At 35.8% G+C, this 18,314-nt stretch overlaps 3 protein-coding genes across 4 annotated transcripts in view; 2 read left to right on the forward strand and 1 right to left on the reverse strand.

The window, feature by feature from the left end:
* LOC108917586 (CD109 antigen-like) overlaps nucleotides 1-7,259 on the forward strand; it is a 31,140-nt gene extending 23,881 nt beyond the window's left edge. The window contains exons 14-17 of one of the 2 annotated variants that reach the window (XM_018724277.1): nucleotides 357-887; nucleotides 2,165-2,340; nucleotides 5,844-6,124; nucleotides 6,178-7,259. In XM_018724277.1, the coding sequence (XP_018579793.1) occupies nucleotides 357-887; nucleotides 2,165-2,340; nucleotides 5,844-6,124; nucleotides 6,178-6,383 (1,194 nt within the window). In that variant the 3' untranslated portion in view covers nucleotides 6,384-7,259. Of the gene's footprint in view, nucleotides 1-356; nucleotides 888-2,164; nucleotides 2,341-5,613; nucleotides 5,790-5,843; nucleotides 6,125-6,177 lie in introns of both variants that reach the window. The other variant, XM_018724276.1, reaches the window with a different exon arrangement.
* A 5,334-nt stretch (nucleotides 7,260-12,593) lies between these two features.
* LOC108917553 (GPI transamidase component PIG-T) lies at nucleotides 12,594-14,576 on the reverse strand. The gene is made up of 2 exons (XM_018724206.2): nucleotides 14,254-14,576; nucleotides 12,594-14,195 (listed from the first exon to the last, which is right to left on the reverse strand). Exons 1-2 carry the CDS (start codon nucleotides 14,423-14,425, stop codon nucleotides 12,691-12,693), a joined length of 1,677 nt encoding a protein of 558 aa, XP_018579722.1. The 5' UTR covers nucleotides 14,426-14,576; the 3' UTR covers nucleotides 12,594-12,690.
* A 159-nt stretch (nucleotides 14,577-14,735) lies between these two features.
* Nucleotides 14,736-17,762, forward strand: LOC108917552 (eukaryotic translation initiation factor 2A). The gene is made up of 10 exons (XM_018724205.1): nucleotides 14,736-14,965; nucleotides 15,016-15,160; nucleotides 15,211-15,429; nucleotides 15,489-15,692; nucleotides 15,751-15,962; nucleotides 16,015-16,260; nucleotides 16,563-16,747; nucleotides 16,796-16,967; nucleotides 17,283-17,461; nucleotides 17,514-17,762. The coding sequence occupies exons 1-10, from the start codon at nucleotides 14,944-14,946 to the stop codon at nucleotides 17,637-17,639; spliced, it is 1,710 nt and encodes a 569-aa protein (XP_018579721.1). The 5' UTR covers nucleotides 14,736-14,943; the 3' UTR covers nucleotides 17,640-17,762.
* The last annotated feature ends 552 nt before the right edge of the window (nucleotides 17,763-18,314 follow it).

Here is an 18,314-nt window from a genome sequence, read left to right on the forward strand (position 1 = left end):
GGAAAAAGACAAAAAAAAAACGATTTTTCGTATTTTTCTCCGAAATTTTGAGATTATGTAAAAAAGTGACTTGTACAAAAGTTGTAATTAGATTTAGATAGATTTAGATTTTTTCATGATCTATAACTTTTATATTGGATACTTTTTTTTTGACGTCAACTTTCGCCGAAAATCGCAATAATACCATTCTTCACCCTTTTTCAACCCTCCAATTCAACCTTCCACCATCCCCGCATTTATTTTTTTACGTTTATTATAAGCTCCTTCACCATTTCCACTTTTAAGAGTACAGGTAACAATTCTAAGGGTAATTTGGTTGGACTAACTCTCTTAAATCTATCTACAAAACATTTCAGAGAAGCAACCCTCTTGTTACAAACGCCATAAACAAAGGCCTGGACTACATAGCCAGAAACATAGACGAACAGGAATCAGCGTACACTATATCTCTGTGCAGTTACGCCCTTCAACTAGCAAAGCACAGCTCGAAGCTGGGAGTTCTAAACCTACTAGACGCCAAATCAAAGTCCAAAGGCAACGTGAAGTGGTGGGCCAAAGACACCCCTTCCAATGAAGACAAGAATCCTTGGAGGAACCTACCTAGATCCATCGATATAGAGACGACGTCCTACGGACTGCTCTCCTTCATAGAAGCCAATTTACTCTCCGACGCTGTTCCGGTCTTAGATTGGTTGCTGAATCAACAGAACAGCCTCGGTGGTTTCACCTCGTCCCAGGACACTGCCGTCGGCTTGCATGCCCTGTACAAGCTGGTGACCAGACTGGCCAGTCCTACTAACATGCAAGTGGAATTTGAGTATGGAAAGGAGGGAACGGGCAAGTTCAGCGTCAACAAGAACAATATAATGATCCTGCTCAATACGGAGGTAAGAAACAGTATCTTTTTTTCTATTCTATTTAATGTGGTGAAACTGACTGATTCATATCGTTGTGAATGGATTTTAAACATAAAAATTAATAATAAAAATGCCCAGTATGGCAGGTGTAAGATGTAAGCGTTGATTTCTTTTATGCATTTGACTCTCAATGTTTTTTAGACTGATAGGAACTCCGTCCCAACAAAATCATTTCACATACACGACGTTTATTAATTCGCAAGGCATAGTTCGAAGAAGACCCTTCTAAATTTATTCAGATGTAGCGGCCCATACGAATCCCTAAAAGATATAAGTAAACTGAACGAAACGCGATATTTAGTCTAGGATGCAGACCCCTCCCTGGCAACGCTCCGCCTTTATACATAAAGTGACAACTTTTGCCGCCATTTACTCGATTTAAAACATTCATATTGTTGATGACATATCTTTGTACCCATGGTTAGACTATTCCTGGACAATTGTGCTCCTTCATTCATACACTAAAAAAACGTCTTTGCCACTACTCTCTTCTCGTATGAACTATAATTCCGAATACTTATATCGAATTTTCAGCACCAACATCGGCAGTGACAAGATTTTTAACATTAAAGCGATGTTTCACATTGTATTAGCTATGTGCCTTCGCAAATTTGGTTAACGCAACTCTCTCGGTTTTGACATGTTTTGTAGTATAACAACCCCGGGTTCGATCAAAGAAATAATAGACGTAGTTGTGGCCAAAAATATGTGATCGACATAAGGAATACCCACGTTGTATACATCTATTTTTAATTGACCGGAAGGCGCTGGCTACTAACTTTAAGGAGGGGAAGTATGGTTTAATTTTATAAAACAAAATCAGAGTAAATACACCTAACTTTATTATTTACGTACAACAGTCTTCAAATTAAACATGTGACAAATANTTTAATTTTTTAAGTAAGCTATTTCAATGGGAAATTCAATTCTCTAAATAATTTTTCCTATAAACTATAGCGAAATTTTGCTTTGTTTTCGAATTACAATTAAAGAACTGAAATTGAACTGCATTTTCACCCCTATCTTCAATTTCCACCCTTTAATTTAATAGCACTCATCGGTTTTTTCATTCTAAATAAACATTTGAACGATTCAATGCAATAAAAACCCATCAACGTTGCAGTTCTGTACCATATGGCATAATCAATAGCCTACAATACCTATGTATTATTTCAGCCACGAAAATTGAATAATTTCGAATTTTCACTTTTACTCACTAGTTTTAAATTTTTAAAAACATTTTCCAGATAAGCAAAGACTCCAGAGAAGTAAACGTGACGGCTCAAGGAACGGGCCTCGCCGTCTTCCGCGTCTCCTACCGATACAACGTGAACGTCACCGGGCCCTGGCCCTTGTTCACCTTAGACCCACAAGTGGACAAGATCTCCAACAGAAACCACTTGCAGGTTTCGATATGCGCGGGGTAAGTAAAACCCCATTCACAATCAATTCGCGGGCGAAGTCTGACTTGGCCACGCGTGCTTACCTTTCGCACAACGTAATCATGATAAAACAAGTTAAAGGTGAAACAAAGGAGTTGTTATTGCAATATCTGGGCAGTCACGACAATATATATTTTAATATGTAATAATAATAATGAGCAATCGCTAATAATAATTGTAACAATTTTACCTTAGAAAAATATATGCCCTTGAACATAAAGCAATGGAAGCTAAACATACAGAGAGGAATTGTTATCATTAAACATCTATAATCATCACAATCATAAGATTACATAGAACTATTATCAATAAAGTACTTAGAGAATATTACCTGCTAATTAATACGGGTTAAACACTTTGATTTTTCACTATTTTGCCACACTGCCCGCCGATCGTCTTAGTCCCATCTCCACACTGTTCTCACTTCAACTATCTAGGCTTCCTTCCAGAATTCCCCACGTAAGCGTTTGTTTTTGCGCTTCCTTCTACCTACTGTCAATATTACGTTTTCATTATTATACAACACCCACGTAACAGGTGACGTAGAAGTTGATACGGTAAGTATGGTTTTGCACAGTTTCCAGAAAACAAAATTGAATAATTCCAAATATTTCGAATTTTCATCACCTAGAACGGCGGTAACAACATTTTTAATAGTAAGACGAAGTTTCGCATCGTATTAGCTATGTCGTTTCCAAATTTGGTTAGTGCAACTCTCCCGGATTTGAGAATTCAATACCTATGTATGATTTCAGCCACGAAAATTGGATAATTCCAAATATTTCGAATTTTTACCACCAAAAACGGCGGTGACAACATTTTTAACATTAAGGCGATGTTTCGCATTGTATTAGCTATGCCTGTTCAAATTTAGTTTGTGCAACTCTCTCGGTTTCAAAAATACAATTAGGCTATTGATTATGTCTTAAAAACCAGGGTACTAAGGAACTACAACGTTGATGGGTTTTTATTGCATGAATCGTTCAAATAGTTATTCAGAAAGAAAAAACCGCGGAGTGCTATTAAATTAGAGGGTGGAAATTGGTAGGGGTGAAAATGCAACCCTTACGGTTTTTTGAGTATATCTTGAAAAGGAAGCAAAATTTGAGGGCATTGCATAGAGAAACATTTGTAGAGAATGAGATTTTCTATCGAAACAGCTTATTTACAAAATTTAAAAAGTTTATTAACTTCAAAATATATTAAAAACAATTTATCAAAAAAATGCAAAAAATTCAATTTTTTGTTTATTTTTACTTTTATGCAAATAACTTTTTTCTGAGCAGAGATAGGTATAAGCATTGCTTCATAGAGAAAAACGTATACAAAATTTGCTTCAAAACAAGAGGTTGTAGAGTATTTTTGGATGAAAATTGACTGATATATGGCCGCTCAAACTTAGTCAATTTTTCGATTTTCGTCGCGTTTTAATTCTCACTTTTTGCAAAAAAGGAAGAAAATAAAACATTCAAGGATTTTCATCACATGACTTGTTCGAAGGGCCATTAAAAATTAAAAAACCGCGGGGTGCTATTAAATTAGAGGGTTGAAATTAAAGATAGGGGTGAAAATACACGTTTGCAGTTTTTTAAATATAGCACGAAAACGAAGCAAAATTTCGGTATAGTTTATAGGAAAAATTTTGTAGAAAATTGAATTTCTCATCGAAATGGCTTATTTTAAAAATGTATAAGGAAAGTTTTATGCAAAAACTCGTTAATAAACAATTTTAAAGTAAGCAAAAATTAAGATTGTTTGATTTTTTGTTTTTACTTTTTTAATAAAATAATTTAGTAAATACTTGAGAATTTAAGTACAATAAAGTTTATTAATAATGTACCTATATACAGTGTGTCCACGGATGGATGGAGTTGACAAGAGGAGAAACTCTTTTGTTTTTTACATTATCGAAAAATGTCACTCTTTATAAAAGTTCTGCCCCTCGAAAAAAATGAGACTGTCATACAAACATCTTAGATTAGATATACAGGGTGCTCATAAATTAAAAAACACGAAAATACTCAAGAGAGAAGTACCATTATTTATTATTTTACATAACATTTTTATAGAACAAATCTGTTTATAATTTTTAAAATAAAAATTAAAATTCTGACTTTTACTCTACAATATGTATAGCTACTTCCCAAAATTAAAATTTTGATTTTAAAATTTGTATTAAGACATTATTTGTGGTTATAAACAGATTTGTTCTATAAAAATGTTGTGTAAAATAATAAATAATGGTACTTCTCTCTTGAGTATTTTCATGTTTTTTAATTTATGAGCACCCTATATAACACCCTTTATAAAGAGTGTTTATCCTCTTGTCTACTACATCCGTGGACACACTGTATATACATTACTAATCAACTTTACTATACTTAAATTCTCAAGTTTTTATTAAATTATTTTATTAAAAAGTAAAAAAAATTAAAAAATCTTTTTTTTGCTTTTTTAAAATTGTTTTATAACGATTTTTTGCATAAAATTATTCTTTTAGATTTTTTAAATAAGCCATTTCGATGGGAAATTCAATTCCCTACAAAATTTTTCCTATGAATTATACCGAAATTTTGTTTCGTTTTCATGCTAAATTTCAAAAACTTCAAAAGTGCATTTTCACCCCTATTTCCAATTTCAACCCTCTAATTTAATAGCACTCCGTAGTTTTTTCATCTAAAATGACCATTTGAACGATTCATGTAATAAAATATCTTGAACGTCTCAGTTCCTTTTAAAATCCTATAATCAATAGCCTATGACTAGATGCAAAGAAATTAGAAATTTAAGAATATTATTTCAGCCTAACTTGATTGAAGATCCTATCAATATTTTGTGTGCAGAAACTTGGCTTTGTCAAAATAATGACTTATNTTTTGCATAAAATTTTCCTTTTTAATTTTTTAAGTAAGCTATTTCAATGGGAAATTCAATTCTCTAAATAATTTTTCCTATAAACTATAGCGAAATTTTGCTTTGTTTTCGAATTACAATTAAAGAACTGAAATTGAACTGCATTTTCACCCCTATCTTCAATTTCCACCCTTTAATTTAATAGCACTCATCGGTTTTTTCATTCTAAATAAACATTTGAACGATTCAATGCAATAAAAACCCATCAACGTTGCAGTTCTGTACCATATGGCATAATCAATAGCCTACAATACCTATGTATTATTTCAGCCACGAAAATTGAATAATTTCGAATTTTCACTTTTACTCACTAGTTTTAAATTTTTAAAAACATTTTCCAGATCAGCAAAGACTCCAGAGAAGTAAACGTGACGGCTCAAGGAACGGGCCTCGCCGTCTTCCGCGTCTCCTACCGATACAACGTGAACGTCACCGGGCCCTGGCCCTTGTTCACCTTAGACCCACAAGTGGACAAGATCTCCAACAGAAACCACTTGCAGGTTTCGATATGCGCGGGGTAAGTAACTTTAACATCGCCGCGGACTTATTCTTAATTTTACTTTGTTCGTAGATTCGTGAGCCGCAACCTGTCGGAAACTAGGGAGAGCAACATGGCGGTCATGGAGGTGACCCTCCCTTCGGGATTCACCATCGACGTAGACTCGTTGCCTAGCCTGGAAGTGTCCCAGAACGTACAAAAAGTAGAGACCAGCCACGGGAACACCAAAGTGAACCTTTACTTCAACAACATAACCGTCGAGGAGTACTGCCCGACGATATCGGCGTTCAGAACGCACAAAGTCGCCAGACAGAAGCCCGTGCCCGTCGTTTTATACGATTACTACGACAGCTGTAAGTATGAGGGGATTGGGATGTTACTTTTCGTTAACGAGGGTTACTTTTAGCGAGACGGGCGAGGATATTTTACAACGGCCTCACTTCCACGTTATGCGACATTTGCGAAGGCGAGGAATGCGGGGATATTTGCCAGAAAGGCGCCAGTTCCGATCCTCAGGTGCGGGAAGTTGGGCAGTCTCCCGATTCGAGCACGAGCAATCACGCGCCCGTCTGGATACTCGCTTTCTCAGTTGGATTCTTGATCTGGCGTTGACGACATCCACCGATTAATTAAACTAATTAGCGATTACCAAATTAACAGATTCCTATTTAATTATTAACGCTGGGATGTATATAAACTAACGTACATTGTATAGATAACTGCTGTGATGTCCTGTGGCGGGTCGGGGTACCGTAGTGTTGAGCAAAAACGCGTATACGTTGAATGTAAACTGGAGTGATTATGTTGAATGTACGAGCTCTAATAATATCTGATGGAATTTTTAAATATAGTTTTCCAAATTCACTTCAACTATACAAATAATATTTCTGATAAATTCGGGCTTATTTTTACGGTAAATAAGTCACCTACCTCTCCTTGTTCCCAAGATAGCTTGTTTTATAACGTTAATTGTTAATCAACTACTGGACGTATCGGAGCGGGATTTTAAAAACAATTAAAGAAAGAGTTAAAATAATATTCTCAAAAAGTTTTACATTGACAGCTCGTGTAATAAAAGCGCTAGCAGCAGTAAACGTTAACGTTAATGAACGGCCTGCACACGGGAGAAAGAGCGCCGAGCCCGCGCACGCGCGTGAACGCCGCCCTCGACGTCGCGCGAGGTTTTTTAACCGAATTTGAAACGTTCAAGGCAAAAAATTCGCGCGCGTCCGAGAGCGGCGTTCACGCATATGCGCGGGCCCGGCGCGCGTTCTAATAATGTCTACTAATAATTTTTTCAAGTTTTCAAGAAGAATATTATCGAAAACAGTTCCACAATGAAGACGGTAATGTAAAATACGGTTCTGTGATATTATTAACTGTTATTGCCAAAATTATCGCTCCTTCCACCATTTAGTTGTTAGGGCTCATATACAGGGTAGGAAAGTACCGATGGTCTATCTGAAGTTACGTGAGAGCGATAAAGTAAGCCATAGAAATCCATGCGATAGAGAAGGATGGCTATAATGAAGGCCTCTCATAGTCACCGCCCATTTCGCCCTTCCACAAATAAGAAGTGGATCTTGGCGTGAATAGGCGTGACTATTAGACGCTTTTACTATACCCTTCCTTGTCTATCACATGGATTTCTATGGCTTACTTTATCGCTCTCACGTAACTTCTGATAGACCATCGGTACTTTCCTACACTGTATATAGAAAACGGCTGTAATAAGACTTAATTGACATATTTTCATATTTTGCACTTGCCCACATTTAGCCATTATTTGCCAGATCCGATATCATCTGTACTCTCAAATATAGTTACTTACACTAACAAAATTATAAAATAATCCATTACATATATGCTCGTTCAGCTAAAATTTTAATTTTGGTTAATCTGAACAATTTTCCTGTTTTTTTTTTTGTGTTTATTGTTTCATAATGAGCAAAATCCGTTTTATGTTTTATTTTTTTTTTTTTTTGTTTGTGTTGTTTGTTTTTTTTTTTGTGTTTATTGTTTCATAATGAGCAAAATCCGTTTTATGTTTAATATTTTTTTATTCAATAAATTGCTGAAGACAGTATCATTCCTTTGGATTTTAGGAATGAAGGGTTTATTTCAATTTGAAAATATACAATAGACTTTATCCAATTTTTTTGCCAAAATTTGTTAAAATTAGGAAATTTATTCAAATATTTCATTGGTTAATTTCTCAATTTATTCGGTCAAAAACTGATAAATATAAAATGGGTTTAATATTTTTGATTTGTTTTCTGTAAATAGTACTTGTTTTAAATATTCTACTAATAATTTAACAAAGTTTTAATAAAAAAATATATAATTACCGTTTTTAAATCAATAAAATTGAGATTTTCAATAAAAATGTTGTTTGTTAATTAGCGTTTCATTATTCATTATGACGTCGTTACTTTAAGTAATTTTTCAGGAGAGTAATATACAGGGCGTCTCAAGTATTACTGGAATCCTTGCAAGGGGTGATTGTAACGAGCGTTCAAATAAAAACGTGGTCGAAGTTGGCTCTGACACATTGGACGTAGGGAGTAGCTTATAGCGACCAACTTAACCTCATTTCTCAACGAGCTGTATAGCAGCTGTCAGTTTCAATAACGTTTATGACTATATAACTTTATTTTAAAGAATAATCATGATAACAATAACAAACAATTAAAGGAGCTGCGGAAAGTGTCCCCCTCCTTGTTATAACAATAAATTAAAGCAGCTGCTGAAAGTGTCCCCCTCCTTGTTCCAATCACTTTTCACACCTGTTCCTCAAAGAATTAAAGACATTTTCTAAGATGCTCGGAGTATTGTTAATTTCACGAATCTTGTCTATAAGTCGAGCCTGCAGATGGTTTAAATCAGGAATAGGCAGTTCAAAAATAGTGTTTTTAAGGTAAACCCACAAAAAGAAATCACACGGCGTAATATCACATGACCTCGGTGGAAATTCATGTTCAGCATTGAGACTTTATTAGTCGATTTTGGAAAACTTCCCTCAACATATTCATAGTCTCGCCTGCCGTATGTGCCCTTGCCCCATCTTGTTGAAAGTAAAAGTTTGTAATTTCGTTTTCTTCCAGCTGGTTAACAAAAGGAGCGATAATTTCTTCTCTATACCTTTGCGCAGTAAGAGTACCATTAAAAAAAATAGGTCCATAAATCCTCCTTCGATTGAGAGCACACCAAACTCCAATTTTTTGAGCGTGTAGAGGGCCCTCGACAAAAAAGTTATCTGGTTTTTCAAGAAGACCACATTCTCATATTCTGTGAGTTTACGTAACCACTTAAATGAAACCAGGCTTCATCAGAAAAAAAGGTGATATTATGAAGTTCACCGTAGTTGTTTAAAAGCCATTTACAAAATACAGCCTGTCGCAGAAAATCAACTTCATGAAGTTCTTGCTGACAAGTTAAACGATAGGAGAACAAACGCAAATCTTTTTTTAACACTGTGTGGCAGGTACCGACTTATACTCCCACCATTTGTGATAAAACACGTACAGAAGTTCTTGGCGCATTTTCCATTATTTGTTGGACATTTTCTTTTAATTCTTCAGTCCGCTTTTTAGGTCGGCCGCTTCCTTCTTTTCTTGTTACACTGCCCGTTTCACGAAAAACATTAACACAACGCTGAACTGCACTTTGAAAAATTTTGTACTCAACAACGCCGGGAAATTGATTTTGAAATTCTATGAAACATTCCTCAATAGAATACTTCCATATTCCATCAATCTTGCGTCCATTTCTAAAGTAGGACTCTATGATAAACACTTTTTGTTCTTGAGAAAACACCATTTTAAACGCTTTTTAAAACGAAAATATTCAAATTGATAGCGGCGATATAGCGCTTTGACAGATGACGTTTAAGTTCATTTGCTATACGCTACGCCCTACGTCCAAATTTTCAGAACCAACTTAACCACGTTTTTATTTGAACGCTGGTTACAAATAATTGAGATTTATCTATACCTATCCCCGCCCCCGGAGTTTTTCTCGGACTCTTTTCCCCCGGAGCTTTTCCCCCGGATTTTTTCCAGAATTTACGCCCGGAGCATTTCCTCGGAGTACTCCCCGGACTTATCCACGGATTTTTTCCCGGACTTTGTCCCCGGAGTTTTACATGAAACAGCTGGTACACATTTGTTTATGCTCAAAACGCGACTCTCTGACAGCTAATAACATTTTGCTACTTTTTATTACAGTATTTGTTTTATAATCAAAACTCCATTTCCAAGGCTTCAGTGCGTTTAATTCCCGACAATTAGAGAGCGTGTTTAAACTGAAAAACGTGTTTTTTATGATTTCTTATACGGTCTAAAATTAAGCATTTCTATAGAAAGTTTTTGTTCAACAAATATAGGGAGCAATTTTCTAGGTAGGGCACTAATTTTAGAAACTAATTGGATTAGCAATAAATATAGGATCAAATGAAAAAAGTATTAATTCAATACAATCTAACCCTCAAAGGTCACATGGGACACCTAAAAGGTCACAGTAGTGCAAATTAGGATTTTGTCAACTTTGAACCTTTATATCTTCTTTATTTGTTAACGAAAACAAAACTGGTGTAAAATTTTCCGAGAAATGGAATGACGTAATTAATTTTGAAAATAAATTGATTTGTTAAAAAAAACATTTTTCAAAACATGATTTTTTTTTTTTAATCGTATTTCTTTATAAATAAGGGCTAGAGAAGTAAAAAAGGGATTTTGAAGTTCAAAGTCTATAATTTTTAAGAAAAAAATACCGCATATCGATAAAATGATATCGATTTTTTCCATTATCTCAAATATACCTATGTATTTTTTTAAATTATGATTTTTGGCTCCTTCCTATAAATTGATGTTTATTTTATACTCTTTTGTATAAAAATATTAATTTAAACAGTATTATCCATAAATATTGACAAATACGTGTAACAATTAAATTATTAATGAAAAAAAACATTTGAAGAACTATTAACAATAACTAGCTAATTCAATTCACTTTATTTCTAGATCATATGATTCAGCCACACTAAAGTCACACTAGTACGAATTTGCACCGTTGGTACTTTTCAGACTCTCTAGTTTGGCCGATAATAACAAACTGAGGCCAGCTGTGGTACAGCTCAAATGTTTGGGCTGTAGAAGGAATTATCACGGTGGAGGAAACCCTCGGCATCTGCTACCAGAGAAATGCCATTTGTTCCAAAAAAAAAACGGTGGTGCGAATTCGCACTAGTGTGACCTTTGAGAGTTAATTCATATGAATGTTCTAAAAAAAAGGTCACGCAATCAGCGACTTATACCGATTTGATAGACGGTAACATTAGATCTTTTTTTCTTAGGTGGGCACCGGGCTTTTTGGGGTGGGCCGTGTACACCCCTGCTCCCCCCTAGATACGCCTATGCTTGCTGGGATGCCAGTAATACCTGAGACGCCCTGTATATAAAGAAAAGTTTATATACATATGTATCTTTTTAATGCTAATTATTATGAACTGATTTAAATACTATACTACGTAAATTTATGGATATAATGCAATGCTAATCGGCCCCAGAACATCTTTAATTAAAAAGTTTAATCTGCCCGGTGCCACTAGTCATGCATTTATAGCGCCTACATTAGTAGGTCACTTTGTTAAAGTAGGTACGTATGCCAGTAGATACAAAGTACCAACGACATTGTTAAAAATGACATGACAATCATGACATCATATGATTTTAGGTTATATCTCAAAAATACTCCATATTACTGATGTAAAGAAACAAGAAACCAAATAAAAACATTTACACTAGCCAAAGGTAACAGATTTCTATTTTTCCTTTCTCTATGACTTTGACCTAAATATATGCTAAATATACGCCCTGGTATATAGTGGTCTTAGTTGCAACTTGCAATATAATTGTATGGGGAAGGGCAACTGAGGCGTCTGGGATCTTATTAATTCAAAAAAGTTTATAAGACTCATTTTTTATTTGGGCCATAGAGAGTCCTGTATAGATTCACTTAAAATCCTAATATTCTTATATTCACTTCCATCTACTTTATAAACTGTTGTATACCTTCATTAATAAAGGAAAACTAAGTAAAAATAGTGAATATCACGATCATAACCACATCAACAGACTAGCACAAAAAATCACCTTTATATGCTGGTTATCAAAAAACCTAAAATCAATTATGGATCTAAATAAATTTAAACGGAACCTAAAGCGGTTTCTTACCCAACATGCTTTTTACTCGATAGATGAGTACACCCAGTCTAGTTTGGGTCATAACCGCAGATTAACACTGTTATTTTAAATATTTTTAACCTGCAACTTATTTTAATTTTTGTCCGTAATATTTTATCAACATATCTAACGTATTATTGCCTGTTTGTTTGTACCGTTATTATTGCTGTTTCTGTTTTGATTCTTTATTGTAAAATGTCTACCAAACTGCTCTGATGCAACATGGCATTGACTTATGTAAATAACCAAAGGAGATGAATTTATCTATGAGTGGATATTATTAAATTTCAACATTGTTTCCATTGAATTGTCTAATAAATGTATTTAAAATTCATGACTCTTGGAATATGAATGCTTTGACGACCTTACGAACTTAGTTCTGAAAAAAACTAATGAAATTTCTCTTCATTGTCCACATCCGTTTGCGAGATCGATGATAAACGTGCTACATCATAAATATTTTTCTCGATACACCCACACTAATTTTAATATATTTTACAAGTTTAGATTGTTGCACTCTTTAAAATACTAATTGAATGACATACAATACTAAATTAATCTAGATTAAAATAAAAAAGACTTTCCTTGTTTTATTTCAGTTTATTTAACAAAATGACTAGTTTTTGGTAAGAAATTATAAAAAGAATACCAAAAAACATTACAAAGTTGCGCATTCTTTACTTTTTCAAAAACTCGGTCAAAATCCTCTTCAACTTCGCCGGCAGCTTCTCCTTCTGTTTTGGCTTCAACGCCAGCCTCCTAGTGGTAATATTGTGCAAAGGTCCGAAGGCTAACGCCACCACAGTGCAAGCCAAACAGATAACATTGTAAGGCATACTAAAATCGGGAGTGGGTAAGGTTATAACCATGGTCTCGGTGCGAACTTGCACCAAATACCCGCTTCGAGACGCATTAAAACTGTCAGCTAGAGTGGAGCCATCTTGTGGCAATCCAGTGTAGTTTCTAGCGAGTGGGAGGTTCGTGGAAACGATAGCTGATCCAATGTAAAACCCGTGATTGGCATCCGGAGGATATTCTTGCCACTTCAAGAACACGTAATCGAAGTCGATGGAAATCGACGTAGACGACTGAGGCGGCAGTTTCAAGAGAATTTCTAAATAATACGCCCGTTCTCTCTGCCTGCCTGGAATGTATCGCAAAGTGACGGGGTTCGTCTCCAAACCGTCCGTCACCACTTTGAGGGTATGTAAATAAATCGGAACGTACCATGGAATGTTCTGCAACACGACCACGTCTAAATGGGCCCAGTGGTTGTTAAAAATTTTAGTGACAACACCCCCGCGTTCTTGTCCGTAACCCGTCAAGTACTGATTAGCGTGTAAAGGTGGAGGAAATAACAGCGCGATGCTTTGCGGCTCCTTGTAATTTGCACTTATGAAGAAAAAATAATTAGGTACCTTGTATTTGGCGAAAGTGCTTTCGTGGCCTCCTCTGAAAGAAGTTACGAATTCATGAGGCGGAGGACTTAACTCGAAACTGTGGGTGCCCGAACTAGTCGTGTCTACAAAAATATCACTTCTACTTGCCAGAGGGCAATTCTTCGACACTCCCTGCCCGAAAAGTTTTTTCAAAGACCAGTTCTTAGAACCTAACAGCAAGTAATCGTACACTAACGACACTGACTGTTGCAATTCTAGCGAGAGACTTTGACACGTGCTGTCCCTGCAGATGGGGCGTAAGTGAAGTGCAATGGAATGGTATCGTGTATTGTGTATGTATCCCGAATTTAGCAAAGACGCTAGACCAAATTTTGAGTCGCATGGTAAGAGTTTCTTCCAAGGTGTTAAATTTTCCGTACAGACCACCTCACGAGGCAAACTAGCGTACCGTAAATAAGTATTATTTATACTGGGAGAATCGGTAGCGCCTCTTGGTTGAAATGTAAATTCAGGGCTAATACTATTCGAAGAGTCGATAAAATTCAAGGATGCACACAACAAACCAGACAGTGAATTAGCCAGTAGTTTCCAGTTTTTATCGACATCGGGTGTATCGGATTTAAACCACGCCCAAACTTCAGCACCAGGAGCTGCGTCAACTATAGGATATCCCCAGTTCTCATATCTCCATAAGCCTCCTGTTAAACTGACGTGCAGTTCTTGTATGTTGTACCTCTTAACTATCTCACCAAGTGCTCTTGGAAATATACGAGTATGATTAACTGTAAAAAAAATAATTTAATATACATGTAGACATAGACTTTCAAATAATTTTCTTACATGTTTCTGTTTCTGGATCAGTATTCCATTTTGTAGTAAACTGAAAATGTGCATACAATTGTTCGCTGTAGAGAGGTTTAATAAGTAATTCCTCTGTAAATACATCACGGTTGTAGGCTAGAACGAATTTTATAAATAATAGGAGATACGCCCATGTCATTAACGTATACATTTTTTATTTCTCTCAATAATCACAAACACATTTCCAAAAACGGATTCCACATTTATTTATTACTTATGTATACATTTTTCGAAAAATAATCAATCGACTCTCAACACAACCTCAAATTTAGAGACTGCAGACCTGCGCTCTGAGCTACCTAATTGTTTCTGTGATCTGTGGCTATGGCTACCTAGATTTTTTTTTCAGAAAGCTCCATCGACGAGTAGGTGCCAAGTTTTTCAATTAAAGAACCTTGTCGGTTGGCAACATTTGTAAAATGACAATTTACTGGGAAGTGACAAATGACAGTTTTCATCTGTCATTCTTGTCGAATGAAATGGCATCCGTGTTGTGGCTATAATGTGGGTGATATTTAATTTAATATAAAAAAATTATCATTATTTACTTATTGTTTTGGTTCTCAACATAATTCGATTAATGATTTTCTTTTTATAATTTGACCTCCCTTATAATTTAAAACAATAGAGAAAAATGAATTTTTAACACGTGTGAAATCATAACCTAAAATGACATCTATTCCGATTGCTGGTAAATTTCCCAAATATTCATAAAAATTATTGTTAAAAGTTTATTTTTAGCTCGCAGTTCATCTGGCATAAGCTTATCATTTGGACCTCCAAATTTTGGAAATGTGGAGGAATTTGACTCGGTGCAAAGCAAGTCATGCAGGTCCATGTTATTTAGTCCCGATGGGTCGTATTTTGCTTACATAAATGGACAAATGTAAGGAAAATTATTTGCTTAATTAAATTCTGTTACAAGTACGTTTTTAGTTTGAAGATTGTGCAGACAAGTAATTGGAAGGAGGTGGCAAGAATTGAAAACACTAAGGCATACCATTTGGCATTTTCTCCAAAAAGCACTTATTTGATGAGTTGGGAACCTTTCACAGTTAGTAATGCCAATCCACAGGGCACTCCAAACCTGAATATTTATAGAGCCGAAAATGGACAACTTGAAAAGAGTTTTGTGCATAAGAAACAGAGCAACTGGTTAATTATTAACAATGTTCTATATTATGTAGCAAATATTAATTAGTTTTTATTTCTAGGGAACCTCAGTGGAGTGCAGACGAAAAGCTATTTGCGAGAATGGTAAATACGGATGTTGTTTTTTGTGAAGATCTCAATTTTGAAAGAATCGTTACTAGAATAAATTGTCACAAAATTATTTCTTATAAAATTTCACCCAATGTTGGTACTTATTTTGTACTTTGCCATACCCCTGGCGTTCCAGGACAACCTTCTTTCGGAAGGTAAAAAGTAATGAGAAAAGATTTTGTTGCTTTAAAAATTAGTGCGATTTTTTTTTAGATTATTTAAATATCCGAACTTTGATGAACAGCAGGCTCTAGCAAACAAAAGTTTCTTCCAAGCAGACAAGGTAGACTTTTACTGGAATTCCAAAGGAAACAATGCCCTTTTACTTACATCAACGGAAGTCGATAAGACTGGAGGTTCGTACTACGGAAAACAAGGACTTCACTTTGTTGGTTTAAACGGCCAAACTTCCATGGTAACACCTAGTGAGTAAAAAATTACGTTTTAAGGAATCGTGCTATATTTCCCACTATTTAGGTAAAGAAGGCCCAATCTACAGCGTGCAGTGGTCGCCAAAAAATCAAGAATTCTGCGTTATTTACGGTTTCACGCCTGCAAAAGCGACAATCTACAATTTAAAGTGTGAAGCAGTCTTCGAACTAGGTAGTGTTGCCAAGAATTCCGTTTACTACAACCCGCAGGGTAATATACTGTTGCTCGGAGGTTTCGGGAACTTAAGGGGACAGATAGAATTGTGGGATGCCGTTAATAGGAAGAAAATAGGTAAGTAAAAGTTAATTTGTTTGTTATACTTTATCGGTGGATTTTGCATCACAAATTTGTTCCGAAATGCATCGTTTTGGGATACTGGGTGTTCAAATTTTTTTTTCCAAATGATAAGCAGCCTTTATCTTGAAAACAAAGTCGTCAGGGCTACATGTTAGAAAACCGGGAGAAGTCATGGAATTTTATAATGATCAGGCATATAGAAAAGTCAGTTAAATTAAAAAAAACTGTTTGTGTAGCAATTCTGAGTGTTTCCAGCCACATTATTGACTTCTTGTTTGTTAATTATAAACGTGTAGGCAGTTGCGATGCCCCCGAAACCACGCTGCTGGAATGGGCGGCTGATGGTGAACACTTCTTGACCGCTACTACATCCCCTCGTTTACGAACCAGCAACGGTTATAAAATTTGGCACTACACCGGAGTACTATTGTATGAAAAGCCATCACCCCAACAAGAGGAATTGTACGATATTATTTGGAAGGTAAAATATTTTATTGAAATATTTCTTTATGTCAATGTATTATTTTAGAATTATCCAAAACTAGCGTTTAAAGATCCAATAATCACCACAAAGAAAGTGGAAGGGATAGCCCCCAGCCAACCGCAGGCCTCCACGCAGGCATATAGGCCTCCGTCGGCCAGAAATCGTCCCGCAGTTAAGTTCAGTCTCCACGACGACGAGGAAGCGGCCCATAAACCAGGTACTAACATCTACTTTTGTCTTACTTCGTCAATCGATGGCTACCAGTCCCCTAAATCCCCCAATCAGAGGTCGGAGAGCTCTAAACCACTCCTTCCACTAACTTCCAGAAGGCAGGGCAGATAAATGTGTTGTGGGGAGTGATTTAGAACTCTCCATCCTCTGATTGGGGGATTTAGAACTCTCTGGCCACTGATTGGTTAAGTAAGGCAGAAGTGGGCGGGGACTAAGATAAACAAGTGAGGGGAGCAAAACTGAATGGAAGAGTGATATAGAACTCTCGATTAGGTTAGAATCTTGAGATATTTCTTTGTAGGGGCTGATTCGGCGCCTTCAAAAGCCGCCCTTAAACAGAAGAAGAAGAGAGAAGCCAAGAAGGCCAAAAAATTAGAAGGAGGCGAAGACGAGCCTAAAGGTCCCGCAGTGTCGAGTACAGTACAAATTAATTTGACTGGAGATCCAGAACTGGATAAAAAGTTGAAGAACATTAAGAAGGTAATGTATTTTTCTCCGCGTGTCGCTTCATATTTTTAATCTGTCGTTTTAGAAACTGGACGCTATAGAGAAGCTCAAGCAACAGCAAGCCCAAGGGAAAACTTTGGAGATCAATCAGATCGAGAAGATCAAAGGGGAAGAGGAATTGTTGAAGGAATTAAAGAACCTTGCTGTGTGATTTTTTACTGGTAATATCTTTATCAACTATTTTTCCAAATATCATGATTAAATAGCGATGAATACAGAAATGGGGTAATGCTTTCTCTGCGGTATTTTGCTAATAAAGGGCTTATTTATTTTACTAAAGTAAACTAACATGTCCGCTTGTTCCTTTGTCCCAATTACGGTTATTACGTCCAAAGAAAAACACTCGGCATACAATCGAGATGCTATTGCAGCATTTTGAGGACACTCCCCGTATACCAATTAATTTATCACTACTGCAAATATGGACCATTTTAAACACTGAAATTATGTAGATCATTGCCTAAAACTCACTAGAGTCTAAATGTGAATATAACCTTAAATATTTGTCGAGTTTGAAATGTTAAAATAAAATTTTTTGAATTGTGTTGGACGTACAGACACGATTGGAAACTGAAGAAAGAGACGATGGTTAGGACGGAAAAATAACAAGAAGTATTAAGCAGGGAAATGTTAAACTTTTGCAACTTTTACAGGTTAGTAGGTCACCCTTTGCCAGTAGGCACTAAGTGATGATTTGTGCGAGTAGGCATTGAATAACAATGGTAAAAATAGAGTATTACCTCCAAATTCTTGACATACGCATCGATTTCCGTGAAAATTGGTGAGTAAGCTCATTTCACCCTCCTTTACAAAAGTTACATATCCA

Source organism: Anoplophora glabripennis, unplaced genomic scaffold, assembly GCF_000390285.2.
Source record: "Anoplophora glabripennis isolate ALB-LARVAE unplaced genomic scaffold, Agla_2.0 scaffold80, whole genome shotgun sequence".
NCBI lineage: Eukaryota > Metazoa > Arthropoda > Insecta > Coleoptera > Cerambycidae > Anoplophora > Anoplophora glabripennis.

What these genes read in the sequence shown, in the direction of transcription:
- LOC108917553 (XM_018724206.2), bottom strand. Translation starts at nt 14,425, where the DNA reads ATGTATACGTTAATGACATGGGCGTATCTCCTATTATTTATAAAATTC. An exon ending in TGATCCAGAAACAGAAACAT is followed by an intron (nt 14,196 to 14,253) that starts GTAAGAAAATTA and finishes TTTTTTTTACAG; the next exon opens with TTAATCATACTCGTATATTT.
- LOC108917552 (XM_018724205.1), top strand. Translation starts at nt 14,944, where the DNA reads ATGACATCTATTCCGATTGCTG. An exon ending in CATAAGAAACAGAGCAACTG is followed by an intron (nt 15,430 to 15,488) that starts GTTAATTATTAA and finishes TTTTATTTCTAG; the next exon opens with GGAACCTCAGTGGAGTGCAG. An exon ending in AACTTCCATGGTAACACCTA is followed by an intron (nt 15,963 to 16,014) that starts GTGAGTAAAAAA and finishes CCCACTATTTAG; the next exon opens with GTAAAGAAGGCCCAATCTAC.